The following is a 26,741-nucleotide window of genomic DNA, read 5'->3' as shown; positions in this document are numbered from 1 at the left end:
CTGGCAGAATTATTCTCACTTTATTTCTGGAGAAATTTGATCAGATGCAATAACACTGATACCAGGCGAGGGCAGGGGGCATGGGTACCCCTAAAGCAACCAGTATCCTGTGGCCCAAGGTGCCCCCCATCCCCAGACCTGGGTTCCCCCTCAGTCACAGTTAAATAGAGGGAGGAAGATCTCCCCAGGGAGTCTCGGGAGGGTCTGCCTCTTGCACCCACCCCTCCACGCAGAGGAGTCTGAGCACAAGCTATTTACAGTATTCACATCCACTGTACCCCACCAAACCAAGGCAAATACTACAGGTAGCCCTTCCCCATGGGAGGAGGCCAGAGAGGCTGTGAGTGTATGTGTGTGTGTGTGGGGGGGGGGGTGTCCGCACGTGTGAGCACACGAATGCACTGAGGGGCTCCAGCCAGAGAGACATCAGTCTATAAGGTGCAGGTTAAAAATAACAGAGAGGACCCAACCCTCAGGGGCCCAGGCCACTTCCAGCTTTGTTCTGTCTCTTTCTCTTGCAGACATCCTGGTAGATGATGCAAAGGAGCCCTCATAGTTGTGCCTGGATCCAAGGCAACCCCTTAAAGGACTTCTGGGAAAAAAGCAGGAGGGGAAACAGTCAGGGGAAACCAGGCTCCAAGCTCAGACGGCTGGGGGTCTTCAGGGTAGAGCTTGAGAGGGCCTCTGGCAGAGCTACGAGAAGAGAGGGCATGGCTGAGGAGGCCAGGGAAAGCTGCTGGGAGGTACAGATATAGGTCCAGGAGACAGGGAAACCTACCTGTGACCTGCGGGGCCTGCACCACAGCTTTCTTAAGGAAGGCTTCTGCCTCTGCGAAGGGCAGGAGTGCCTCTGGAGTTCGGCCCAGACTCTTGTCCCCAGAGGGTCCCTTAGGGGAGAAGCCATTCTCCTGGTGCGCTGGGAGAGGCTGCAGGCCATTCACCAGGGACCCCGGCGACTCCTTGTTTGGCAGGCTGTGGATGCAGAGGCCAACGCTTAGGCACCTCCCATCGTAGGACAGCCCAGGTACCCCACAGCTCCAGCTTGACCCTGCCTCCCTGCTCACGGCCCCTGGGGTTGGGAGCTGGTACCTCCACTGAGGCTCCTGGGGGGCCAGCTCCTCTTTCTGCACAGCCTCCTTCTGCAGCCCGGAGGGCCGAGCCTCTGTGGCTTTCACAGGGTCTATCCCTGGGAAGGAATGGCCACCAGTTAGGGGCTGGTGAAAGGATGAGGGCTGAGGGTCGGGATGGAAACGAGGGGAACAGGCCTTTACCTGGGCTGGAATTGTTGGCCTTCGCCTCCTTTCTGTCCTGCTTCTGCTTTGAAGAGGAAGAGCAGTCAGGCTCAAGGGGATATCTGGCCCCATCCCACTGAGCTGCTGAATTCTTCTCTCCCCAGCCCAGACCCTGAGCAGCCTCCCAGACGGCCTCCCTCCTCCACCCTGGATGCCTTTCCCCAACCTCCCCTCCTCACCGGACCTCCACTCCCAACACGGCTCTTGGGGGCATCCTGACCTTGGTTTCAGCAGCTTCTGACTTCCGAGTCCTCTTCATGATTTCCTCCAGGCGCTGTTTGGAAGCCCCACACCAGTTAGGCCCAAGCCCCGCCCTAACCCTCAACCTCCCACCAGCTAGCCCTGGTCCTGGAGTTTCAAGGCCCTTCCAGCTCGTATCGATTCTTTCCAGGCCAGGAAGCCGACCTCACCCCAACTCCTTCTTGTCCTGCCCTCTACAAGTCCAAGGCAGGACCCACTTCCCAGCCCCACTAGCCCCTCCGATGGAGTGGGGACTGAGCCCTGGAGCTGGCCCCGCCCACTAGGACCAAGCCCCGCCCACGTAGCTCCCGCCCGCCGCTCTGCACACCTTTTTGCGCTCCTGCCGCTCCTGCTCCTCGCGCTGGAAGTGCTTTTCCCTCTCCAGACGCTGCCGCTCCGCTTCTTCTCGGGACCGAGCTTCGGCCTCCTCTTTCTGCCAGAGAACCCCGTGAGCTTTCGGCAGCCGGCCTCCAGCTGTCCCTCCCGGCCGGCCCCAGGCCCGCCACGAGGAGGCGCCCGCGCCCCGCCCCGCGGGGGCACCTGCTTCTGCAGCCGCTCCTGTTCCTCCTGCTCCGCCTGAGCCTTCTCCGCCTTCTCCCGGGCCTCCTGCTCCTCCCGCCTCCTGGCCTCCGCCTCCCGCTCTGCCCGGGCCTCGGCCTCCCGAGCCAGCTGCTCCTCTCGCATTCGCCTGGGGGACAGAGGGGACTCAGGCTTATCCCCAGCTTCTTCTCCAGCCCCTGTAAAGGCCTCCTCAGTCCCCGAGGGCGTGCTCACTTGTCCCTTTCGGCCTGCAGCCTCCGCTCCTGTTCCTCGCGCTCCCGCTGCTCCCGGGCCTGGCGCCGCTTCTCAGCCAGGAGCCTAGTGGCCTCTTCTCGGTCCGTCGTGCCAGCCATCGGTTTGCTAGCGGTCACCAGGGGAGCAGGGGCTGGGGGTGAGGTCAAGACTGCTGCATCTGGAGCGGGATCCAGGACCAGGAATCAGCACACACCAGCACAGGCACCTCCATCACCCCTGCATGCCCCCGTGCCTCCTGGACCTCAGGGCGATCCAGGCGGCCCACTCGCCCAACTCCTGCCACCAACTCAGAGCAGTGAGGTCCTCCTCTCTGGCAAGAGCCTCCTTTTGGCAACACCCAATCCCCAGGCATCTCTGGCAGCCCACACCTCTGACCACCTGCCCCTCACAGGCAAAGCTGGCTTCTCTGCCCTGCCCACCTTTTGGCCTCTTCTCTCCTTGCCCACCTGCAGGGATCTCTGTGGGCTGCTCCTCCTGGGGCTGGGCTGGGGTGGGTGAGGGCACAGGCGAGGGTGCTGGTGAGGCTGGGGCTGCAGGCTCCTTCTCGTCACTGGCCTTGCCCTTGCTCTGGTTCTTGTCCTCAGGCCCCGCCACACTGAGGCTCTCCTTTGCCTCATCCTTCCTCCGAACCCGCCCCTTGGGTGATGCAGTGGTACCTCGGGGGGACGGTGGTTTTGGGGGCAGAGCATGACCTGGCCCTGGGCTGAGGCAGGGAGAGGCAGGCCTGTGCCAGGATGTGGAGGGAGAGGATGGCCGGGCCTTGGATTTGGGACTGGGAGAAAAAAAGAAGAGTTAGACCTTGAGGGCACAGAGTGTCCACGCACACATGTACACACTTTCAGCATGTCACTTCCTCAGGGAAGTGTCCTCCCCAGGCTTGGGTCAGCACCCCACCTTATGTGCTCTCACAGAAACATAAAATTTCCTTTTAGAGTATACATCCCAGGTTGTAATTACATATTCATTTGTGATTCTTTGATTAATGTCTGTTTCCCCAATAGCCAGTAAGACTAATAAGAGCAAGAACTAGGCCTAGGGACTTCCCTGGTGGCGCAGTGGTTAGGACTCTGCGCTCCCAGTGCAGGGGGCCTGGGTTCAATCCCTGATCAGGGAACTAGGTCCCACGTGCATGCCGCAACTAAGAGTTCGCATTTCACAACTAAGGAGCCTGACTGCTGCAACTAAGAAGCCCACGTGCTGCAACCAGGATCCAGGGCAACCAAATAAATAAACATTAAAAAAAAAAAAAAAAGAACTAGGCCTGGTTTGGCTCATGGAAATGTCCTCAGCACCCAGAAGAGTACCTGGCAAGGACCATTCATGCATCCAGCAGGTATTTGTTGAGTGCTTACCAGACGCCAGGCACTGTTCTAGGTGCCAGGGTACTTCAGTGATCAAAACACTCCCCCAACCCAAAAAACAAATCCTCCCTCAAGGAGCTTTCCTTCCAGAGGTGGGTGCCTAACACGTATTTACGAATGAATGGCTGCCTGGCTGGCTAGCTGGCTGGCTGGCTGGCTGGCATAGGCAGGCGGTGCCCCACTGCCCGGCCCACCTGAGCTCCGAGTTGCCAGTGGAGAGGCGCGTGCGCGGAGAAGCAGGCAGCGACTGGCGCTTCTTGAGGCTGCGCTCCCGGGCCAGGGCACTCTTCTCCTTCTCGTTTTCCCGCTCCTTGTCCTTCTTCTCCTTTTTCTGCACCTGGGGAGGAGGGTTAAGGAGAGCGTAGAGAGGGGGAGCAGAGGTCAGAGGCGCCCGCGCTGCCCTGGATGGGATCCCTGTCCCCACCACTCACCAGTGAAGCCTCGGGCCGGAGGCGGGCCGGGGCAGGGCTGCCCCCGGCGCTGGCCTTGCGGCGCTCCCCGGCGGGAGCGCAGCGGTGCCCGCTTCGGGGGGCGCTGCACGGCGTCAGGGGGCTGGCGGAGGCCGAGCGAGGGCACACGGGCACGGCTGCGGAGGGATGAGTGAGGTCGGGGTGCGGCCCACTCACAAGGCTGGCCCCTGTCCCGCCTCTCGAGGGGGCTCTCCCAGGACCGTGGCCCCTACCCTGGTCCCGGCCGTTTCGGGGCAGGGTGACTGCACTGCGACTCCGTGCCAGGAAGGAGAGGGTGGGCGTCATCAGACGGTCCACAATGCTGCTCTCCCATGGGCTCAGCTGCAGGCTGCGATCTAGGGGGAGATGCCGGGAGAAGCGGGTTACCGCAGGGCCAGAGAAGGCAGAGGGATCCGGAGACCGCCAGGTACCACCCCCGTGCCGAGCTCAAGGAGTCTCCTCCCCCAGGAGGCCTCTTCCCCCAATCATGGGGGTTACACAGGTCCGTCCTGGGGTCTGACCTCCACTGCAGACCCAGGCAACAAGACACTTCCCATGGCAATGTCCTGCAGGGCTAGAGGGTCCCCTCCTACCGCTCTCCCCAGGTGAAAGGGTTCTGCACTGTTAGTATAGAGAGGAGCCACCCAAGGTTGGTGGCAGACCCAACTGCCCACTTCCATATCCCACTTCCTGCTCTCAGAGGGCTGGCCTGGGGAGGCATGCCCCCATGGATCTGGGACAGTGGGGTTCCTTGTGCTCCTCTGACTGAGGAGAGGCCCAGCTTTTGTGCGTCCCATGCCAGGGAGAGGCTGCTAGGGGGGCCTGGCTGCCCTGGGCCACCCTGCTCTGTCCCCTCAGCTGCTGGGTTATTTTTAAGCTTTAGTCAGGTGGGGTTGGTAACAGCAGCTGATTTGGTTGCTAGGCAACAGAGCAACCAAATAAAAGCTGGAGAAACTTATAAATAACTCCTACCATGGCCCCTTCACATGTAAGCACCAGGGCATGGTGGGAACACAGGGGCTGTGCTACCCTCCTTGGCCACAGCTTTGGAGCCAGCCAAGGCCACGGCGGGGGCTCTGAAAGCAGAGAAGGCAGGGTTGCATGGGCCCTCCAGGGTGGAGTCAGAATAAGAGGGCTCCTCCACACACGGCACCCAGGCTCGTCGGGTACTCGGGGGCAAGGCCACCTGCTTAAGGCTGGCCTAGGCCAGCTGGCTGTGGTTGGAGATGAGGCTGCCTGCCCATTCCCACCCTCCACCGCCAGTCCCACCCCCAACCCACCTGCTCTTGAGGCCCCAGCCAGGCTCTCTGCCTGCTAGGTCACTGCCCTTTGTCTCTGTTTTCCTCCCCTGTGGGGCACACCTCTGTTCTCAGGGCCCAGACCCAAATGCCGGCTCCCCCGAGGGGTGCAGAGCCCCGAGCGGGGTCGAGTGGGGATGGAGACCTGGGGTATGTGAGGGCTCCTGGGACCTGGGGTTCTTGCCGAGCTCTGGAGGAGGCTTGGTGGGGACTACAAGGAGCTCTGGAGGGAGGAGGGCTGGGCCTTCTCTTACTTCTACTGGGGGAGTTCCAGAGCGTGGCAGAGGACTTTGAGAGCCGCTTGTTGATTATAGAGTCCACGTGTTTGGGCAGGTTTACTGCCGACACGGAGCACCTGCTCCCACCTGGAGGGGAAAACACACGGCATTAGGGCCGGGCCGGACGGGAGCCAGGGGGGGCACTGAGGCCTTCCATGCAGGATGCTCCGCGGGCAGGAGGGGACAGGGAGGAGTGGGCAGGCTAGGAAGGGGAGGAGGAGGCAGACTTGGCTCTGAGAGGACGGGGCGGGGGGGTGGGGGGGGTGGGTAGGTGACCAGAGACAACCTGGATTGGGGGAGCCGACGGAAAAGGAACAGAGGAAGGAGATGGAGTAAAACTAGAGAAACTACAGCCTTCCTGGCCAGGAAGTCACTCCCTAGGGCTGGGCGCTGCAACCCCTCCCCCATAACCACCCAGCGTCGGCACTTGCTGGCACTGCCCAGCCAAGGCTCTATGGCTACAACACCCACGGTACTGGGACAAATGCAGAGACGTTCCTAAACAGAAGAACCCATGGTCAGAGTCACTCACACAAATCCACATATTCATAGGGACACACAAAGACAAAGACGTGCAGGCCCGGCATATAGAGTGATAGGTACTTCCACATGCATGTGTGTGTGCAGACATGCACAGATACAGAAACAAAAACACCAACAGAAAGAGGGTCAGACCCAGATGCACACAGGCACAAATACATCGAAGCAACTTAATCATATTTGTAACAGCTAGCATTTGTTGGATGCTTACCATGTACCAGGCACTGTGCTGGGCACCACACACATGTTACCACACTTGATCCTCCCCAACATCTACCTACAACCTCGGAGGCAAGTAGTACTGTTATCCCCATTTTACAGATGAAGAAAGTGAGACAGCAGGAAGTCAGAGGTCACACCACGCGTGCCAGAGCTGGGATCCTGACCCAATTCCATCTGACTTGGGAACCCACACTGAGGTACACAAGGCCACAAACACACCAAGGCAAACACATATTAAGACACACAATGCACAGATCCATGAGCACATACACCAAAAGATGCACAATGAGAAATACTGAGCCTTGCCATTACATAAAGACATCCAAACACAGCAGTACATACATGCCAGCAAAAAGTCAGACCAAAATCCACGATGGCCCTACGTGAAGAAAACTCAGAGACAGAAATCTACCTTCCAAGACAGATACATAAGGGGGTGACTGTTTTCTTTAAACATCCAGTGTCTGCAGGGTATTAAAGTGCTCTTCTGTGTATGAGCAACTAATAGTAATTGACAGGAACAAAGAAGGCTAATCTAAAATGACAGAGGTTTGAAGAGCAAACCAAATGAAGAGACTCCACCTCTGACTTGATAGTGGAAGTCCTTGTAAAGGACTTGGTTTTACAGACTTGGGTTTACAGATCATTCCAGAAGGCACAAGTCACACAAAACAAGGCATACCTGCTGCAGGGAGCTGCCAGCTCCTTGCACTGAAGCTGCTCCCTTCCCCCACCTCTCAGGCCCCAGCCTCTCCCGCCCACCCTGCAGCCCCTCCAGCGCACTCACTGGTCTTCCGTCCTGGGGAGCTGTGGTGCAGGGCCCCTGCCCAGGACCAGCGCTGCTGCCGGATTTCGGCCCACGTCTTCTTCACTGACCGCTGGATGGCTGCCTCATATCGCTCCTGGTGAGGAGGGGGCAGAGGGGAAGGGTCTGGGCTCAGAATCATTCCTCCTACCTGGGAGAAAGGCCCTCTCTCTCCTGGGACAATGCCTCCCCCTATGATTGAAGACAGTTTGCAACAGATCCCTTTCAACTTGTTCTTGGGGAGCTTTTCAGTGTTCTTGACTCATTTCCTGAGTGTATGGGCTGTTTCTCTTGAGGATGGAGCGGGACTCTCCGTGCCTGGGACTCCCAGGCGGGCCACTGGCACGAGGGTCCTGACCCTGGAGCTGTGTTTGCTTTTAGCCTGAGGCCCGGGGGCAGGGCCAGGCTGCCCTTTCCTTCATATCTTCATGGTACTCAAGCCAGGGCTCTCCTAACTAGGAGCTCACTCAGCGCACTCAGACACATCTCTGCACACCTATACACATCACACGTGGGGCACACACACACACACACACATACGTGTACTGACAGCACAGGGTTACAAGTGCCCACCCTGGCGTGTACAGAACCAAACACATCTGCACAGATGCCCAGATGTAGTACCCATGGCACACACTGCAGACACATGAACACAGATGTGCATACACACTAAGCCAGTATGCAGATGTGTGCACACACACGCACACAGATCCACGTGCACCTGCTCAGAATTCAGCATAAACGCACCTTGTTCTTCTCCAGTTTCTGCCGCTGCCGCTCCTCCAGGGCTGCTCGGCGTTGCTCGGCTTTGAGCCGCTGCTCCTCCAGCCGCCGCCGGCGCTCCTGGAGCTGCTTCTCCCGCAGCACCTTGGCCTTCTCCTCCTTCTCCAGCCACACTGCCTTCTTGGCCGCTGTGGGGAAAGGAGCCCCAGGGGGCGTGAGCAGTCCTGCAGCGCCCGGCCCAGCAAGTGTCTCCTCCAAATGGCCTTGCCTGTTCCTGCGACCCTGGGTGGGTCTTCCCCCTGCCTGCTTGGTGGGGAGGTGCCTCTGCTCTCAGACTCCCCCCTCAAATTGAAGGGCATCCTGAAGATGGGTTGAGACCTCAGAATGAGGGCTTCCCCAACGGGAGGCCTGTTTCTCCCCCATTGGCCTCATGGTCTCTGGGCACCGAAGGAGAAACGAGCTCTTTAGCGCCAGATCCCTGTCTGACTTTGGGGTCTGCTGTACAGATACTCACATATTGTGATTAGGAGCATGAGATTTGGGGTGAGATGAGGCTTCTGGGTCTGAATCTCAGCTACGCCACTAGCTGTGTGGCTCAGGCAAAGGATTTCATCTTTCTGAGCCTCTGTTTCCCCATCCTCAGAATGGGTAGAGGGTTAAGTGGGATAAGCGTACCGCTCTTAGCACAGTGCACATAATAAATGTTCCAGAAGTGTTAGTGTTACCAATAGGATGTCGATGGTGGTGACGCTGAAGAAGATGCTACTGCTTCCCACACACTTACCCAGGTACTTGGCCCGCTCTTCCCGCCGCTCCTTCGCCAGCTTGTGTCTCTCTCCTGCCTTCTTTGCATCTTAATAGAGGGAACAAGAAGAGACTTAGGTCAAGAGGCTCCCCCCAGAGGGGAGTCAGCCTCAGGGCCCTCCCCGAAGGCCTCATCCCAGGCCTTTTCTTATCTCCTCCAGGGTAGAGACTCCCTCTTGTGGCATCATCCAGGGCTGGGACTGGGCCCAGGACCAGGGACATCACACATACCTTGCTTCGTGGGAGGGCTGTCGGCAGCCGACACTGCTGTTGGGGATGGCTGGCTGCTCCTTCGAGGAGGTCTGGCATCCCGTGGGCCTGTGGCTGGTGGGGTGGCTCCCCTGATCTTCACCTCTGAGAAAGGGGACTCTTCCTGCTGCAGGGCTGGCCTAGGCCCTACCAGCTCTGGGGGGCTCTCTGGTTCCAGTGGGAGCTGCTTAGGGCCAGTGGTGTTCTTCATGGCAGGAGGGGTGTCTGGGGGAGTGTCGGGCACCAGGGCTGACATCGGTGGCGGTGGCGGCGGCGGGGAGGGGTCACCTTCTGGAGAAGGTCTTGGCTCTGGAGGGGTCCTGGCTGCCACATCTGGAAGAACAACACAAGAGAGGAGAGAAAGTCAGATAGAACATCTGTGCCATCAGTTCAACATGTAGCTCTCTCCCTTGTCCAGCTGATATTCATTAATTCATACATGTTTATCGAGTTCCTTCCATGTGCCAGGCCCTCCTCCAGATACTAATGATATAACGGTGAGAAAATGGCCACAGTCCCTGCCTCTGTGGAGCCCACACTCTAGCAGGGCAGACAGACAGATAGCTAGGCGATTACAGTATAGAATAAGTACTATGTCTGGGGTAGCAAAGCAGAGATGGTTAACCTATATTGGAGGGGCTTCCTGCAGAAATTATAGCCAAGCTGAGGTCCAGGATGAGCTGGAGTTGGCAAACCAAGGAAGAGAGGGTTCTGGCTAAGAGAAGAGCATTTGCAAAGGGGCAGAAGGGAGCAGGGTGTATCGGAAAAGCTGAGAAGTTTGTAGTAGTTATTAGCACGCCAAATGGTAATGATTGGTTTCCATGTCTGCCTCCCTCGCCTTTCTGCTTTACCTTGGGGGTCACAGTGCCCATCCCAAGGCCTGGTGCTCAGGGGCTGCCAGTGCTGGGCACAGTGGGATGCCCGTGTGGAATCCCCAAAAGGGTAGGCAACCAGCAACATCCCCTTTGTCATCTTTTTTTTCTTTCCCAACCACCCTCAGATTTCTTCTTTTAAGACACTGATATTTCAAGGTCCCTGTAAAAGACACCAAAGTGCCAAGTAAGGAAGCCACATGTTTTGGTGTATACATGTTCATGCACACATGTGAGCACAAGTACACTATAGCGCAACAGAAAGACAGGCTTGGGAGTCAGCCTGATGAGGGCCTGATTCTGACTTCACCACCCCAAGACAGGAAGAGAGGGCCTGATAACCTTGGGGAAGCCACTCAACTGCTCTAAGCCTCAGTTTTCATATCTGTAAAATGGGGACTATAAGCCCAAGCTGATAGGCATGTCAGTGAAGTGCCTGGAACAATTCATGTGCCAGCAAACAATACTTCCCTCTCTTTTCCTGTGGGTCTTATGAAGCTGCCAAAGAGAAGCCTCTGCATGTTGAGCCCTGGTGCCATCTACTGCTGCCCTCTGGGCACTGAGGGGATTGGTGGGGACACAGCCACTGCCTGGGCTTAGGGATCAGGGCCAGGGTCCATGGAAAGGTCAATCTAAGGAAGCATTTTTCGCTCTCGCCAGGTGCCTCCACCATGCAGGGTCCTCTGCTCTAGGAATGGTGGCCCTCTCAGGAGGTGAAAAACTCCCCATCCCTGTGGGTGACAATGTGTATGCAGGGAGAGGACACTCCCAAGGAGTCAGCTTTGGAACTCTGGGGACCCTTTTCAGGGAGACGGGTGTCCAGTGGGCTCTGAAGAAGGCAGGCTATTTGAATATGTGGCCTCCCCGCTAACTGTGTGACCTTGGGCTAGTTACAGGCCTTCTCTGTGCCATAGCTCCTCTTCTGTAAAATGCAGATAGTAGGGGGTTCCCTGGTGGCGCAGTGGTTAAGAATCTGCCTGCCAATGCAGGGGACACGGGTTCAAGCCCCGGTCCGGGAAGATCCCACATGCCGTGGAGCAACTAAGCCCGTGCGCCACAACTACTGAGCCTGCGCTCTAGAGCCCGTGAGCCACAACTACTGAAGCCCTTGTGCCGCAACTACTGAAGGCCGCGCGCCTAGAGCCTGTGCTCTGCAACAAGAGAAGCCACCGCAATGAGAAGCCTGCGCCCCGCAACGAAGAGTAGCCCCCGTTCACTGCAACTAGAGAAAGCCCACGTGCAGCAGCGAAGACCCAATGCAGCGAAAAATTAAATAAATGAATAAATAAATAAATTTTTTAAAAAATGCAGATAGTAGGACTGTGATGAGTGTTAGTGACAACAATAACCACTAACATGTGTATATTTCTCGAGAGCTTCCTATGTTGAGAGCATTTTACACATATTAGTTTTAATCCTTATGACAATACTTCTGAGGAAGGCACTATAAATATCTCTTTCACACAGAGGAGGAAAGTAAAGCAAAAAGAGGTTAAGTAAAGTAGTTTGAGGTCACTCAGCTGGGAAGTGAAGGAGCCTGGACTTGAACCCAGTGTTGGTCACCACAGTCCATGCTCTTAGCCCCACACCCTCCTGCCCCTGTGTCAGGCAGTATGGGGTAACACATGTTACACAATGAAATTATCTGAGGCTCACACTATTTCCTCCTCATCCCTTCCCTTCCAGCTTCCTGGGCTCCAGGCAAGAGCCCCAGCTAAGGCCCTTTTCCCGCAACGGTCCCTCCAACTCTGCCAGCCCCTAGGCTCACGACAGCTCTCACTAGACCAGCTCCAAAAGGCTGCCTGGTCACTGCTAGTCGACTTCCCAGCCACCCGCAAACTCCTTTCCAATTCCAATGGGCAAAAAAACTAGTGGCAACCATTTAGTGAGTGCTTACGACATACCGAGAGCTGAGCTGGGCCCTTTGTATCCCCATCCTGCGTCTTCATATGAGCTCTGAGAATCTTATCCCCGTTTGACAGATGAGACTATCAAAACTTACCCCACTAAGTGATTTGTCCAGGCTCATAGAACTAGTATATGGCAGAGGCAGGATTGAACCCAGGACTGTCTGGGGCCAGAGGGCCTAGGTATGTAAGTATCAATACAAAGCTTGAAGGCTGAGGTTGAGGCCTGCCTATTGCCATTCTCCTAGCGCCTGTGCCTGCTACATGTGTTGCAAGGAAAACTGGTAGGCGGCTGTTTGTCTACACCTAGGCAAATCACACCCACCAAGCAAGACAGTGAATTTCCAACTAGCTTCTGACTAGCCCTGTGAAGGGAGTCTCGGAAGAAGTAGAGGGATGAGGCCTGGAAGGGCCTGTACCTGGCATCAGATGCAGCGGGGTGGAAAGGTCTTAGGCTTCAGAGTCAGACAGCACTAAGTAGGGAATTCCAGCTCTGCTGTGGGACCTTGGACGGGCCCTGAACCTGTCTGAGCCCCCGTTTTCTCAGGCTGGGGCCTATGGTGTTGGGACCTATGGTGAGTAGGTACACCACCTCTGGCACCTGACAGGGGCTCAGTAAGCAGCACCTGCCTGGAAGAATTGGTCCACTTCTTCCCAGCTCTGCCACAAGCGCCCACGTGGGTCAGGCCTTCACCCCCACTGCTCCATGACACTGCTCTTCTCAAGGTCGCCAATGACCTCCGCATTGCTAAGTCAGCAGCCATTTCCTGGTCCTCGTCCTGCTGACCTATCAGCCGCATTTGACACGGTTGATCCCTTGGTGCTCTTTGAACACTTTCTTCAATTGGCTCTGAAGACAACATGCTCTCCCGTTTTCCTTCAACTTGCTGGCTGTGACTTCTCAGGCTTCTTTGCTGGTACCTCCTTAACTTCCTAACCTCTTAGCACCGGAGTGCCCCAAGGCTCAGTGAAGACCTCATCTCTTTTTGGTCTACACGTACTCCCTTGGTGATCTCATCCAGACTCATGGCTTTAAATACCATTGCTCTGCTGATGACAACCAAATTTGTACCTCCAGCCCAGATGTCTCCCTTGAGTGCCAGTTTAGCTCATGCAACTCCCTACTTGACACCCCTGGATGTCTTACTGATGCCCTCAATTTTTTTTTTTTTAAACATCTTTATTGGAGTATAATTGCTTTACAATGGTGCGTTAGTTTCTGCTGTATAACAAAGTAAATCAGCTATACATATACATATAACCCCATGTCTCCTCCCTCTTGCATCTCCCTCCCACCCTCCTTATCCCACCCCTTTAGGTGGACACAAAGCACCGAGCTGATCTCCTTGTGCTATGCGGCTGCCTCCCACTAGCTATCTATTTTATATTTGGTAGTGTATATATGTCCATGCCAGTCTCTTACTTCATCCCAGCTTACCCTTCCCCCTCCCCGTGTCCTCAAGTCCATTCTCTATGTCTGTGACGCCCCAAATTTAACATCCAAAACTGAGCTCCCGATCTTTCTCCCCCGAACCCTGCTCCTCCTCCAGTTTTCCCCATCTCGGTCAATGGCAACCCAGTCCTTCCAGTTTCTCAGGCCAAAAATCTTGGAGTCATTTTAGAATCTTTTCTTGTCTCACAACTCACATCTAATGTCTCAGTAAATCCTTTTAGCTCCACATGCCAAGTATATTCTGAATCCAATCACTTCTATCTCCACTTCTATCATCGTGGTCCAGCCACTATCATCTCTCATAAAAGCCTCCCTGCTGCCATTCTTTGTTCCCCTTTGGTCTTTTCTCACCACAGCAGCAGAATGATTCTTTTCAAGAATAAGTCAGATCAGGAGTTCCCTGGTGGCCTAGTGGTTAGGACTGCAGGCTTTCACTACCGTGGCCCAAGTTCAATCCCTGCTTGGGGAACTGACAAAATCCTCCAAAGACGCCCCACCTCAAGGGAGGAAAAACCAAAGGCATCACAATGGCCTCCAAGGCCCTTGGGGATCCTCACTCTCCAGCCCATTACCTCTTGGCCTCCTCTCCTCCTCCCCTTCTCCCCCTGCTCCATCTCTTCTGGCCACTGTTCCTTATTTGTGTCAGGCATGCTTCTGCCTCAGGGCTTTGCCCTTGCTGTTCCCTCTACCAGAATTCTCTGCCCCCGGATCCTGCATGTCTCACTCCCTCACCTCCTTCAGATCTTTACCCGTATGTGACTTCTCATTCGAGCCTTCCCTGATCCCCTCCTTAAAACTACAATCTGTAGGGCTTCCCTGATGGCGCAGTGGTTAAGAATCTGCCTGCCAATGCAAGGGACACAGGTTCGAGCCCTGGCCCGGGAAGATCCCACATGCCACGGAGCAACTAAGCCCGTGTGCCACAACTACTGAGCCTGCGCTCTAGAGCCCGCAAGCCACAACTACTGAGCCCACGTGCCACAACTACTGAAGCCTGCGCGCCTAGAGCCCATGCTCCGCAACAAGAGAAGCCACGACAATGAGAAGCCCGCACATTGCAACGAAGAGTAGCCCCTGCTCACCGCAACTAGAGAAAGCCTGCGCGCAGCAACGAAGACTCAACACGCCAAAAAATAAATAAATAAATTTATAAAAAAACAAACAAACAAAAATTAGAGCAGAAATTAACAGAACATTGTAAATCAACTATACTACAATAAAAATATTTAAAAAAAAAAACAAAAACAATAAACTACAAACTGTAGTTGAAGTCTCCCTCCCCTTTCCAACTGTATTCTTTTTCCTTCCAACTCTATTTTTCCCAGTAAGCATTAGTAGCACTTTAACACTGTCTCCCACCTCCAGAAGGTAATCTCCACGAGGGCACACATTTTTGTCTACTTTGTTTAGCTCTTCTATCTCTAAGGCCAACAGAGCCTGGCACACAGGTGCTCCACAGCTATTTGTTGAATGAATGTATCAATGAACTCCACCCTGGCAGATACCATCAGCACCTCTCTTCCCTGGATGACTGCAAACTCCCCCCACTGTCCTACCCGCACCCTTTCCCACTCTGCTCTTCACTGAGCAGCCAAAGTAATTGTTTCCAAATGCAAATCTGGCCATGGTACTCTTCCCCACTGGAAGCTTCACAGTGACTTCTCCTTGTTCTGAAGAGAAAGACAAAATTCTTGAACCCAGGCTGCAAGTCTGGCAGAGTCTGAAGCCCCTGTCTCCCTCCCTACACCTCTTGAGTCCCCACCTCTGCTCCCCTGCTCCCCACTTGCTCTCTACACTCTAGCCACACTGACCTTTTAATTCTGATAGCCTTGCACACTCCCTCTGCCACGGGGCCTTTGCACATGCTCTTTTCCTCCATCTTTTCTTAAACTCCCATTCACCCTTCAGATCTTCACTTAGGCATCATTTCCTCAGGGAAGCCTTCCCTGGCCTCTCCGAACAGGGTAAATTCCTTCATTATATATAGTCATGGCTTCATGTGCCTCTTGTTTGGAGCACTGTGACTGTCACGATTTTATACTTCCTTGTTTGGTTCTTTTGTTATTGTCAGCCTCCCCCTAAGGGCTGGGCGCATCTGCTCTGCTCGCCACTGCTTCAGCAGCAGCTACCGTGGTGCCCGGTATGTGGAGACCGTCACGAAATGCTGCCGAATGAGAATAAAGCACTGTACCAGGAAGCCATCCTCGCCTAAAGCAGGTGCACAGAGAAGGAGATTTTTACTCTAATAATGAGCAAATCCATGTTGCAATTTCTTGCAAAGGGATAAGCACTTGAAGGGAAGCAAAACAACTCCCCCTCAATTGAGTTTGGGCAGCTTCTTGGACTAAGGTAGTCAGGGAGAAGTTAATCAAAGTAATAATGAGTGTTGACTCCAGCAATTCAACAGGAAAAACTTCCCAAGAGGCAAATAGCACATTTGGAATTCTTCTTCTGACCTGGCGGACTATTGACCCCGAATCCAAATATTTTCCTCAGAATTATGCCAACCCTGATGAAATGTCATTGGGACAGTGTTATTCGGAACAAATTATGTTAAGCCAAATTAATTCCTTGGTTAATTATCTATATGGTGTGGTTAAACCAATATCTGATTATTCCCATTTTCAATCATCAAATGTGATCCTTCAGCCACCTCATTTTATTGTATTTTTGTGTGTGTCAAATTGTGAGGTTTTATTTTGCTATGCTGATATCTACCAGAAGTATTTGTTAAGAACTGGATAAGTGACAGATAGTTTGTATTCATTTCTTGGCACAAAGAGCATTAGCAGGGCAAAGGTGCAGGAGCTGGTTGCAGGGTCAGTAAGTCTAGTCTTCTCAGAAAACCCAAGAAGGACTGCAGAAAGATCAGGGCCGAGTCTCTCGGAGGGCCTGTCACATGTCTCAGGGTGCTTACTCCCGATCTCCACCCTCTGGGCGCTGGCAGGCCTTTCCTCTCATCCCTCCCCAACAACTGCTCCTGGGCCAAAACTCCTCTCACAATACCGATAACTCAGCCTGCCCTTTTTGTCTGCCTGCTGCCCCTGCGAGAGTTGGTGGCGAGAATCCGTTTTGCAGCCCAGAGCTTTCTACAGGACCTACCCAGCACAGGGTAGGAATTCTGTGTCTGTTTAATGAACACCTGCATGGATGGATGGATGGATGGATGCACTGTGGATAACATAGTAAAACCCCAAGCTGCTCCAAAGTCTAGCCTCTCTAACCCGAAATGTCTTTACCATATCAGAGCCTTGTATGTGCCCTGCCAGCTCCTCAGCCCAGGAAGGGAAACACAGCTGAAGCCCTACAGTACACCAGGCACCTTCCCTTATCTCATCTAGTTCTTATTACAGCCCCAAAGGGAAAGTGCTATAGGGGCCCCCGTTCCCCAGGTGCGAACACTTAAGACAGGTTAAGTGAACTGCTCACGTCAGTGTTGGAGGTAGGACAGGGCCCAAGGCTGTCTGATGACAAAACCCTTATGTCACACTGTTTCTGGTGGGTGTCACATCACCCCTCCCCAAGGCTCCTGCCTGTTCCCTGAAGACGGAAGTGATTCAGTGGTTCCCCTGGGGAGGTTTCCCCCATGAAGATAAAGGGTGCAGGTGGGGCAGGCAAGCACTGAGCTCAGAGGGCAGGAATGCAGGGAAGGCAGGCTCCTGCCCAGGCTGGCCACCAGGAGCCAAGAAGTGGGGCACCTGAGCAGGTGTGAGGGCGAGTGGCCCTCCTCCAGGAGGCTGAGCAAGGGAGTGCCCAGGGGCGGGGCTGCACAGACAGCAGAGGTCAGCATCTAGCTGACCCCTAGCCAGAGCCTTCCTGGCTCTTGTAGCAGCTCCTTAGGTGGCAGCATTGGACCAGACAAACGAAGACAGGGAGGCCGACAGAGGGGCAAAGACACACACGCAGACAGAGGGTACACACTGCAGAGAGCGAGACCCAGACAATGTGGACAGAGTCTGCACAATGGCGAGAGACAAGACACGTTTCTTTTCTCTCTCCTGTTACATACAGAAAACAGACCTACTGGGATTCAGAAATCTGCGCACACACACACACACACACACACACACAGTCAGGCACCCCCTCCGAGGCATAGACAGAAACCTCAGAGATTCATACAGCACTCAGGGACGTGATGTCCCAGTATATTTACACAGCTTCATCCAGGTCACTTCGGCCCTGCCCCTCTGGGCACTCCTTTACCTGGGCCCAGGGAAAGTCCAGTTAACTGCAGCAACAGCTAATGCTGTGTCAGGCACAGCTAAACACCTTAAAACTTCAGTCCTTTTCATCTTCACCACAATCCTATGAGGTCGACATTATAACCCCATTTGACAAATGAAATAGATTCAGAGATATTAAGACACTTGCTGGTGAGTAGCAAAGCTGGGTTTGGGTCCCGAATCAGGGTGACAGTCTGTACCTTCACTCTGCTACCCAAAGGGGGCAGCCTCCTGAGTTTCCTCTCCTGGAGAGATCTGGGCTGGGAGGATGGGGTGGGCAGGAAGGACAAACCCTGGGAGATGCCTGATCATGGGGCTGGGACAGAGGGGAGCCTTAGGGGGCAGCATTACTCCCAGCCGGGACAGAGCTGAGCCAGCTCTGAAAGGAAGTTAACTAGGAGAGGGACAGCCTGCTCCGGTGGTCCTCCGAACCTGGGCCACAGGCCCTTCGCAGCAGGGCGCTGGGGCCAGGCCGTGGGCCTCTGTGGGTGATAAAGCCGGGATCCCACCTGAGACTGCAGATCTGAAGAGCTCTCTGGCCCGGTTGGCGGCCATTGTTCCCAGCCTCCAATCAGGAGCACCCACTTCCTGTTATTTTAGGCGGCAGGAAATGACCCCATCCCACAGCTTGGGCCCTCCCTCAGCCCCAGCAGGGCTGCCCACGCTGGGGCCTAGAAGCTGAGGACAGAAGCCCAGACTTAGGCCAAGGCCTGAGGATGGCCTACTGGCTGAACTGTCACCACTGCCTGAGTCCAGGGCCTCCTTCTGGTCCGACTTGCTCAGATTCCAACCCAGCAGGAGGCACAGAGGACCCAGGGCTCTGCTGATTCTACCTATGCCTGCCAGAGAAAAGATCACAGGGTCCCTAAAACCAAGATGCCCATAGAAGACCAGTCATGCAAGGACAGTGGGCCAGACTCTCTCACCAGCTGGCTTGGCCATGCTAATTCAGCATAGAGGTTTGGTGCACAGGCTTTAGAGTCAGATGGACCTGGGTTCAAATCTTGCTTCTGCCAGTACCTAGCTGTGTGACTTTAAGCAAATTACTTTCCTCTCTGAGCCTCATCTATAAAATGAGGATATGGGACTTCCCTGATGGTCCAGTGGGTAAGAATCCACGCTTCCACTGCAGGGGGTGCGGGTTCGATTCCCGGTCAGGGAACTAAGATCCCACATGCTGTGCGGCACAGCCAAAAACGAAAAAGAAAATTTGAATAAATAAATAAATAAAATGAGGATAATACTAGTCCCTACCAGGATAGTTCTGATAATCAAATGAGACAATGCACGGGATGTACTAAGTGCTATGTGTGGCACAGAGAAGGTCCTTAATAAACAGGGGTGGGAGATAAGTAGGATCACCAGGAGGGTCTATTCTTGGCCCATATCTCCTCTTATAACTGGGGAGGAGCACTAGATACCAGGTTGTCTACCCCCTACCATGCTCTCTGCTCCCCTCGGGGCAGAGCTGCAGCTGAGAGGTGATGGTGGAGATGCTGAAGGCTGTGCCCTGGGGTGCCAGGCAGAGCTGCCACCTCCAACAAAGCTGCATTATCTGGGCTGGCTCGTTGGCTGCCTAACCGGCCCCAAGGCCCAGTGGGGACCCAAGGACATGGTTCCCAGCTGCTTGCGGCCAAACTCCCAACATTGATCAGACCTGAGACCTGCCCTGACCACCCTCGAGTGCCACCACCCCAGCCTGGGCCCTGCTTTCAGCTCCTTCCCTGCTCCCTCAGCCCTGCCCCACCACCAGCTGATGCCCATCCCTGAGGAGGAGAAGGAGGAGGAGGAGGAGGAGGAGGAGGAGCTTGGGGAGTGAACTGGCCTGGTGCCCCTTCCTCCTTATTTGCATATGCATGACTGCACATTAGGGGCTCATTAGAGGCCTCATTATAGGGCCCACCAACCCAGGGAGGGACAGAAACTGTCAGTGGGAGCTGCCAGCCAGGCTGGCTGCTGTATGTAGAGAGGCGGCCCATCTTCTCATCCATTCAGGTCCACCTCAAATGCCTCCTCTGTGAAGTCTTCCACAAGCCGATTCCACCAACCACTGTATCACTGTTATACCTGGGCTTCCCAGCAGTGAACACATCGGCTTCCCCCAACTGGGCCAGGAGCTCCCTGAGGGTAGTGACTCTGATTCACTTCTCTGCCATCTGTACAGCCAGCACCAAGCTGGCACATGGCGGGCATCAGTATGGCTGCGCTGGATGGCTGCACCCATCCCCTGGATCTCTCTCCTACTCCCAACTGCCCCACTTCAAGTACGGGGCCCTCTGTTCCCCAGATACAGCCTGGCTCACGTCTGTCTAGAACCCACCTCCCCCTTGCTCTCTGGCCTACATTTACCTCCTGAAGTTCTAATTAATCACACCTCCACCTCAGGCCTCTGAAGGAATTAAAAATGATAACAACAAAAATAAATAGCGTTTATTGAGCATTGACTACGTATCAGGGCCTCTCCTAAGTGTTTTATGCGTTTCTCTAACTTAATGATCCCAATGTCTCTATGAGATAATTTCCAGCATTATTGTCATTTTATAGGTGGGAAAATTTAAGACTTAAGCAAATTACCTAAAGTCACACAGTAGTAAGTTACGAAGGGGAGACTTAAACTGTTTGATTCCAGAGTCTACACTCTTAAGCAAACTGGCTCCCAATTCCTGCCCTAACTTCCTCCATATTTCGTACCTCCCTGCTGGCACCAGTTCCGATAAGCATAACGACAATAATGGCAATAACACTGTATTGCAGGTGTCTGTGTGCCAGGTTCCTTTAGGTACATCACCTCTGACCCTCACATTAACCCCACAAGGTTGACAATACTATCTCCATTTTCCAGGGGCATAAACTGGCCGGAGGAGGTAAGTCACTTGCTCCAGTCCACACTTGACCCCCTACTGCATGCTGCCTCCTGTTAACGCTCAGTGTGCAAAGGGAACTCAAAGAGGGCAGGAATCACGTCATATGCACTCGGTGTCTCAGACCCATGCCTCAAACTCTCACAGGGCACGTGTAGTGGACAATTCCTTTACTCCCTGGAAGCTCTTGACTCACAGGGGCCCTTGTCACCTTCAGCTTCTCTCTGTGTAGGGACCAGCCACCATCCTGACCCAGGTTCTCATGTAACTCCATCTATGTGTAGAAGTCCCTATGTGTAGAAGTCTTCCCAATCCAGCACCCTGTATGCAGGACCCACTCAGGCGCCCCCCCAATACAGCCAAGCATCCCGCCCATGCCCTCATGTTCAGTCCAGACATCCCACTCCAGTGCCCTGCTTCTAAACCAGCTACTCACTCCAGCCCTCATCTCTGGCCCAGTAATCACTGCCATTCAGGCCCCGATGTACACACCAGTGCCAGAGACCCTCAGCTGCAGAGGGTCAGTAAGCAGATGGAACTGACCCAGCCTAGGCCACCCTGGGTCCCCTCTCAGGCTCAGCAGAGCCAAGACGGACCAAAGTGCCATTGTTCCAGCACAGCCTACAAACCTCCCAAACCACACCAGTCTGACAGCCTCCCCTTTGCGTCCTCCAGCTCCCACACTCACAGGATCCCCTCCAAGCACCCACACTGGCACGGGGAGGACCCCACCCACAGCCAAGTGGCTCCACCTTGTCCTGCGCTCTCCGCACCCACAGACACTGTTTCATCCTGGGCCCATGCCCCAGGGGGCAGGGAGGTGACAGGGATTAGGCTCTAGGACTCTATGGAGGTGTGGGGTTGGGGCCACCTCCCCCCTTGAGTCAGTGGGAACAGGACTTAGGTCCTCAGTAATCAAGCTCTTCCCTCCCTTTCCAGGAAGAAAGAGAAGGAGAAATCCCTCCCTCCAACCCCAGGCCCAACCAGAAACCTGTCCCCACCCCCTCATCAGCTGCTCCCAGATCCGAAAGGGATTTGCAGAAGTCCGGGGCACTGGTGGTTGGTGGGGTGAGGGGAGGGGAGAGAGCTTTGATGGTCAGGGGCCTGGAGAGAAAGAGAAAGAGAAAGAGGGAGGGAGAGAGAGAGAGAGAGGGAGAGAGAGAGAGAGAGAGAGAGAGAGTGTGTGTGTGGTGTGTGTGTGTGTGTGTGTGTGTGTGTGTGTGTGTGTGTAAGGGGGGTAGGTATCAGAAGCCTCAGCCTGAGGAATGATGTGGCAGGTCCCTGGAGTGCCGGCCTCAAGCCTTCACCTCATTCTCCAGGGAAAGACTCAGGACCGGAGAGGCTGGGAAGGAGGGCACCAGGGTAGACAGATTTACTTCTGTCCCCTTCCTCCCCAAATCGGCCTGGGTGGGCTCCAGAGTAGGCCAGGCTGCAGGGGAATCGGCCCACTCCCCAGCTCCCGCCCTCGCCCCAAACAATGCCGCCTCCCCCTCCCCCTCGCCTTTATCCGGCGGGTTACTTGGCAGCCGCCGCTAGAGACCTCCCCCTCCCCTCTCCTCCGCTCCGGGCCAGCCCGCAGCAGCAACAGGCCCTTTGCGCGGCAGCTGGAGGGATGGGGTGGGGGCGAGGTCTGGGCCAGGGCCTGGGCGTGGGGGGGCACCAGGGCCTAGGCTTCGGTATGCAAGGCTTCAGGCCTGAGAATGTGGACCCCCGACACACACGTTCAGGCTGGGGTCACACGTGCCCACCGGGGATGGGGAGGGGGACAGACACCCCAGCTCAGGAGAAGAGGATCTTCAGGGCCTGGGGTGGATCAGGAAGAAGGGTAAGGGCAGGGAAGCCGAGGTGGCACTGGGCTGGGGCGGAAGGGTCACCAACAACTCCACATTGGGTTCCTCGCGGATCCTGGCGCCCAGGACGTCCCAGCGCCCGGGATGGGGGAGGGGGCAGCTGTCAGAAGATGCGTCGGTGGCCCAGAGCCGCCGACGCCGCTGCAACCTTTATTTTTGAACTCCCAAGTGGTCAGAGGGCTCGGCAGGGGAGGGGTCCCCGCCGACCGGGCCGGCCTCATCCTCGGCCTGTCCGAGGCACCACGATCCCCCTCTCTCATCTCCCCTCTGGCATACCTGGGGCTACGCCGGCACCGGGCTCCGAACGTGAGCCGCTCTCCATGGCCGCGGCGTCACTGGGGAGTCTTCGGGGTTTCAGCAGCGGCGACGGCGGCGGCGGCCAGCGGCCAGGATAGGGGTCCCGCGGCGCATCACGCCCGGCCCGGCGGGCAACGATTGAAGGCGGGGGGAGCTCCGGGGTAGGTCGAGGCTGGCTCGGCTGGTGGCCTGCGGGCTCGGAGTCGCCGGCCGCCCAGTGTCTGTCGGCTCCGGCCGCGATCCTGCTCCTCGCCCAGCGCCGGCCCAGTCCCCGCCGCGGCCCAACCCTATTGTACCGCCCGGGCTGGGCCTGGCCTCGCCGCTGGCGCGTACCAAGTTGGACGCTGGGAGGGTCACCCCCGCAGTGCCCGGGACCAAGCGGCCGCGAGCCCGCCCCACCCGCCCCGCCCCCGCCCTGGGGCGCGGGGCCTCGAGCCTGGGAACTCGGCCGCAGCGGAGAGGACGCCACGGCTCCCAGAGGACACCCGTCGAGCTGTCTCCCCCTGCGGCGGCGCGTTGGTACGCGCCGCAGCGCGAGGCGACTATGTAGGGAGCGCTTTGGTGACTCACCCGCCGCTAGGACTGGGGGGAGCAGGGGGGAGCCGGGATGGAAGCCCCCAATCCCACCCTAGAGCCGGGAAGCTCCGGCTCTGGGGCCTTGGCGGCAGCTTCAAGTCCTCATTCTCTCCCAAACCCCCCTCAAACAAAATCCTCCCGGGGGACGTCGGGAGACCTGAAGGAGGGTCGCAAGGAGACCCCTAAACGGGCTATGCTTTCTCTCCCCTGGTGATGGCTGGGGTGGCGAGAGGCCCGGCCCGGGAGCCTTGCTGCCGCCCTTCCCCCATCATCCTATGGTTGGTGTCTTCCCTGCTCCTCTGGGGTAATTACAGGCCTGCACCACCGCTTTACCCAAGTAAAGTCTCTAATCTGCTGGGTCTCTCCCGGCTCCAAACTGGGTGGTCCTGACCCTGAACCTTCCCCAGCCCCATCAGACGACCCCTTCAAGCTCCCCGGAAGGATTTTCTCCCCTGTGTCCTGTCGAAGGAGTGAGTCCCTTCTGATTCCCCTCCCCCAAGAAGTCCTGCTTCCCAGCACGGGGGAGTGGATCCCCGAATCCCCTTTTTAGTGCCAGTTGAGGTGGGGCCTCATGCCAAGTCGGGCCCAGCCTGGGCAGAGAGCGGGGAGCTTGCTGGGAAGGTGGATCGATGATGGTGCTGCAGGGACTGACAGAGGGGTGGAAGGAGCAGACGCAGCTGAGCCCTGCCCACCCCATCCCTGCCCTTTGTCCTGACCTCCAGAAGGTCAGTTGTCTAGTTCTCCATTGCCCAGAGATTAGGCCCAGCGATATGTTGTCCTCCTGCCCCCCCCCCTTTCCTGCCAGTGTCTCCTTCCTTTGAGCAGCTCCAGAGAGCAGTCATTTCAAGGGGGAGGGTTGGGAACAAAAGGTTCTGGGTCTCAGGCAACCTGGGAGCAGACTGTCCTGGGAGGAGTGAGTAGATGGGGGACTGAACCCTCTTCGAGGGCCAGGGAGGGAATACTACCTTGCCCAGTCCAAACACATTAGAAAAGGATGATGCTAGAAGGCCTGCAACTGGAGCTGGTAACCTTAAGCTACTGTCTTAACTTTTCTGAAACCTAGTTAGCTCACCTATAAAATCAGGAAAATAATAATACCATGAGGTATCATGGGGTCGCTGTAAAGGTTAAATAAGGCAACACAGATGAAGTGCTTAGCACAGAGCCTGGCATATAGGAAGTGTTTAACAAATATGATGATGATGATGGGCATTCAAAAGTAAAAGCAGATTAGGATGAGGATCAGATCCCCCATCTTTGTTGTCAGCCATCCCATCTGCAGGGTGAGAGGACCATGTGGATGGTAGAGTCCAGCACTGACCTTTGTGAGGTCAGAGACCTCAGGTCCTGCATCTTCCAGAGCTGACCAGACCCACTCTGAGCCAGGTAGTGACTAGACTCAGAATTCATGAACAGAACCCAGTAGGGGAGAGCAATCTGGGATGGTTCTTCCCCACCCCCACGCACAATCTTGAGGATACAGTAGGGACAAAGACATATATTGGGGGGAATAGTGAGATACCCTCTGTAGCTAGAGCTCAAGAATAGTAGAGGGGGAACATGCCATGGAGCAACTAAGCCCGTGCACCACAACTACTGAGCCTGCGCTCTAGAGCCCGCGAGCTACAACTACTGAGCCCGCGTGCCACAACTACTGAAGCCCATGTGCCTAGAGCCTGTGCTCCACAACAAGAGAAGCCACCGCAATGAGAAGCCCACGCACTGCAACGAAGAGTAGCCCCCGCTCGCCGCAACTAGAGAAAGCCCGCGCACAGCAATGAAGACCCAACACAGCCAAAACTAACTAACTAAATAAATAAATAGAAAAAAAAAATAGTAGAGGGGGAAATGGGAGCTGAAGATGAAGAGACAGGCCAGGGATGGCCTATATAGGAGGATTTGAATGCCAGTTGGCATCATGATCTCCACAATATAGATATTAGGGAGCTGTTGAAGGTTCTTCAGAAGGAGAAGAGTGAGCAGTGCTTTAGAACTCGAAATCCTCCATTGTGTCTAATGATCTAGGATTGACTTTGAGGAGCCCTCTGCAAAGAGACAGTATATGGTATTAGCCTACTCAGTGGTTCTCAACCAGAGGCAATTTTGCTCCCCAGGGGACATTTGGCAATGTTTAGAGGCCTTTGTGGTGGTCACAACTAGGGGTGTTACTGTCATCTAGTACTTAGACACCGGGAATGTTGTTTAACATCTTGCAATGCACAAGACCACCTCCTGAACAAAGAATCATCCGGCCCAAAATGTCAATGCTGCCAAGGTTGAGGAACCCTTCCCTAGACTGAGGGTGGAGGCACCTGCACCTACCTCCTCGCAAGATGCTAGTGGTGGGGACATCTGGGAGTTAGACAACTTGATGGACAGTTCTCCTGGCCAGCCCCAGGAGGCTTCCTGCACAGCGAGTCCTGGGAAGGTGACTGAGGGGAGCCAGGAGAGCACCGATGTCCTGTGATTGATGCAGTCGTAGTAGACAGATGGACTGGGCTCCTCTTCCTTTGCCCCCTAATTGACCAGGATCCTTGGTGGATCCCAGGCCCCGGCAACTGATGGGGTTTAGAGTGGGTGTCTCTGAGTGTGGGGCTGGGTGAAAGTGCTCCATGTAGCCCTCCACGTATTAAACATCGTATTAAACATCGCAGAGAAGGAGCAAGCAGGACACTTGCAACATCACAGGGGTCTGAGAATGTCTTGCCCTCTTCAGTGAGGGGCTGGGAACTCTGTGACCTCCCCTGTTCCTCCCCTACAGCCCAAGGCAGTCCCCTCCCCACTCCACGGAAACAGGCTTGAATGAGCTGTTAGTTTCACCATGAGGCTGGGTTGGGGCTAGGAGACAGGTCACTGAATGGGAATCAGATATATGTTCTCTTCCTGATCCCCCTAGGGGAGAGCAGCAGCAAGAGCATTTACACCCTCCTAGGCTTGGTGGGGCAGGGTCCAAGACGAACCTGACAGAGAGGTGAAGGAAATCACTGGGAGATTTGACAAAGAGATATGAATTGGGACCAAGGCCCTGGAGGCTGTCTCTACTCCCACACAAGTAGGAAGTAGGAGGGGCCTCATGGTGGGGGCAGCTTGAGAGAACAGATATCAGATTCTGACTCCCACCCTACACCCAAGGCGCTGCAGCAAGAAGGGGTCTCTAACCCAGACCACTCTGCTGGGGAGCTGTACCCTCCAGGGCCCACCCCCTGGGGTTGGGGGTGGGGAATGTCCTCAAGGGCAAGGTTGACACCAGCTGCAAAAAGGCCTCCCTCCCTCCAGCTCTTGCAGAGGGGAAGTAACAGAGAGGGATTGGAGGGGGAGGAACTCAGATCCAGGACTAAAGAGGTTCAACCTTTTGGGTTCTTGAGAAGGGGCGTCTAGAGTCCCTGCTAGGGATGGGAAGCTGTCCCTGCTGCATTCTTTTCCTGGGAGAAGGAGATGATGGTGGGGAGGGGGTGCCTGGTGTTCTTAAATGTCCTGGCCCCAGGGGTGATGGAGAGGGATTGGGAGTTGGGAATGAGAGCCCTTGAAGAAGTCGCTAAGGAGCCAGGAGGAGACCCTCTAGATTAGCCTGAGGTGGACCCCACCCCCACCCTCAATTCAGTACTGGTGACTTTCCAAGGAGGAGTCCCAAAGAGAAAGAGGAATT

At 55.5% G+C, this 26,741-nt stretch overlaps 1 protein-coding gene across 9 annotated transcripts; it reads right to left on the bottom strand.

The window, feature by feature from the left end:
* Positions 1–23,001, bottom strand: MAP7D1 (MAP7 domain containing 1). Of its 9 annotated transcripts, none has more exons than XM_036865256.1 (18): positions 22,499–23,001; positions 9,039–9,389; positions 8,788–8,856; positions 8,028–8,191; positions 7,263–7,377; positions 5,690–5,800; positions 4,371–4,493; positions 4,120–4,274; positions 3,883–4,025; positions 2,774–3,099; positions 2,307–2,484; positions 2,073–2,220; positions 1,861–1,965; positions 1,513–1,566; positions 1,272–1,314; positions 1,090–1,186; positions 779–972; positions 1–592 (listed from the first exon to the last, which is right to left on the bottom strand). In XM_036865256.1, exons 1-18 carry the CDS (start codon positions 22,542–22,544, stop codon positions 582–584), a joined length of 2,433 nt encoding a protein of 810 aa, XP_036721151.1. In that variant the 5' UTR covers positions 22,545–23,001; the 3' UTR covers positions 1–581. The 9 variants fall into 9 exon arrangements, with proteins under 9 accessions (XP_036721151.1, XP_036721111.1, XP_036721121.1 ...); XM_036865226.1 differs by having other exon boundaries at positions 2–693; positions 1,272–1,317; positions 2,747–3,099; XM_036865236.1 differs by having other exon boundaries at positions 2–693.
* Between the last annotated feature and the right edge of the window lie 3,740 nt (positions 23,002–26,741).

This window comes from Balaenoptera musculus, chromosome 1 (assembly GCF_009873245.2).
Source record: "Balaenoptera musculus isolate JJ_BM4_2016_0621 chromosome 1, mBalMus1.pri.v3, whole genome shotgun sequence".
Taxonomy (NCBI): domain Eukaryota; kingdom Metazoa; phylum Chordata; class Mammalia; order Artiodactyla; family Balaenopteridae; genus Balaenoptera; species Balaenoptera musculus.
This window is presented reverse-complemented; position numbering and strand designations above follow the sequence as displayed.

Bases quoted from the DNA above. Each gene is read 5' to 3' on its own strand.
- MAP7D1 (XM_036865189.1), bottom strand. From the start codon at position 22,544: ATGGAGAGCGGCTCACGTTCGGAGCCCGGTGCCGGCGTAGCCCCAG. The intron at 1,966-2,072 runs GTGCCCCCGCGG...GTTCTCTGGCAG, and splicing joins AGGAGCGGCTGCAGAAGCAG to AAAGAGGAGGCCGAAGCTCG. The intron at 973-1,089 runs GTACCAGCTCCC...CTGCATCCACAG, and splicing joins CCCCAGGAGCCTCAGTGGAG to CCTGCCAAACAAGGAGTCGC.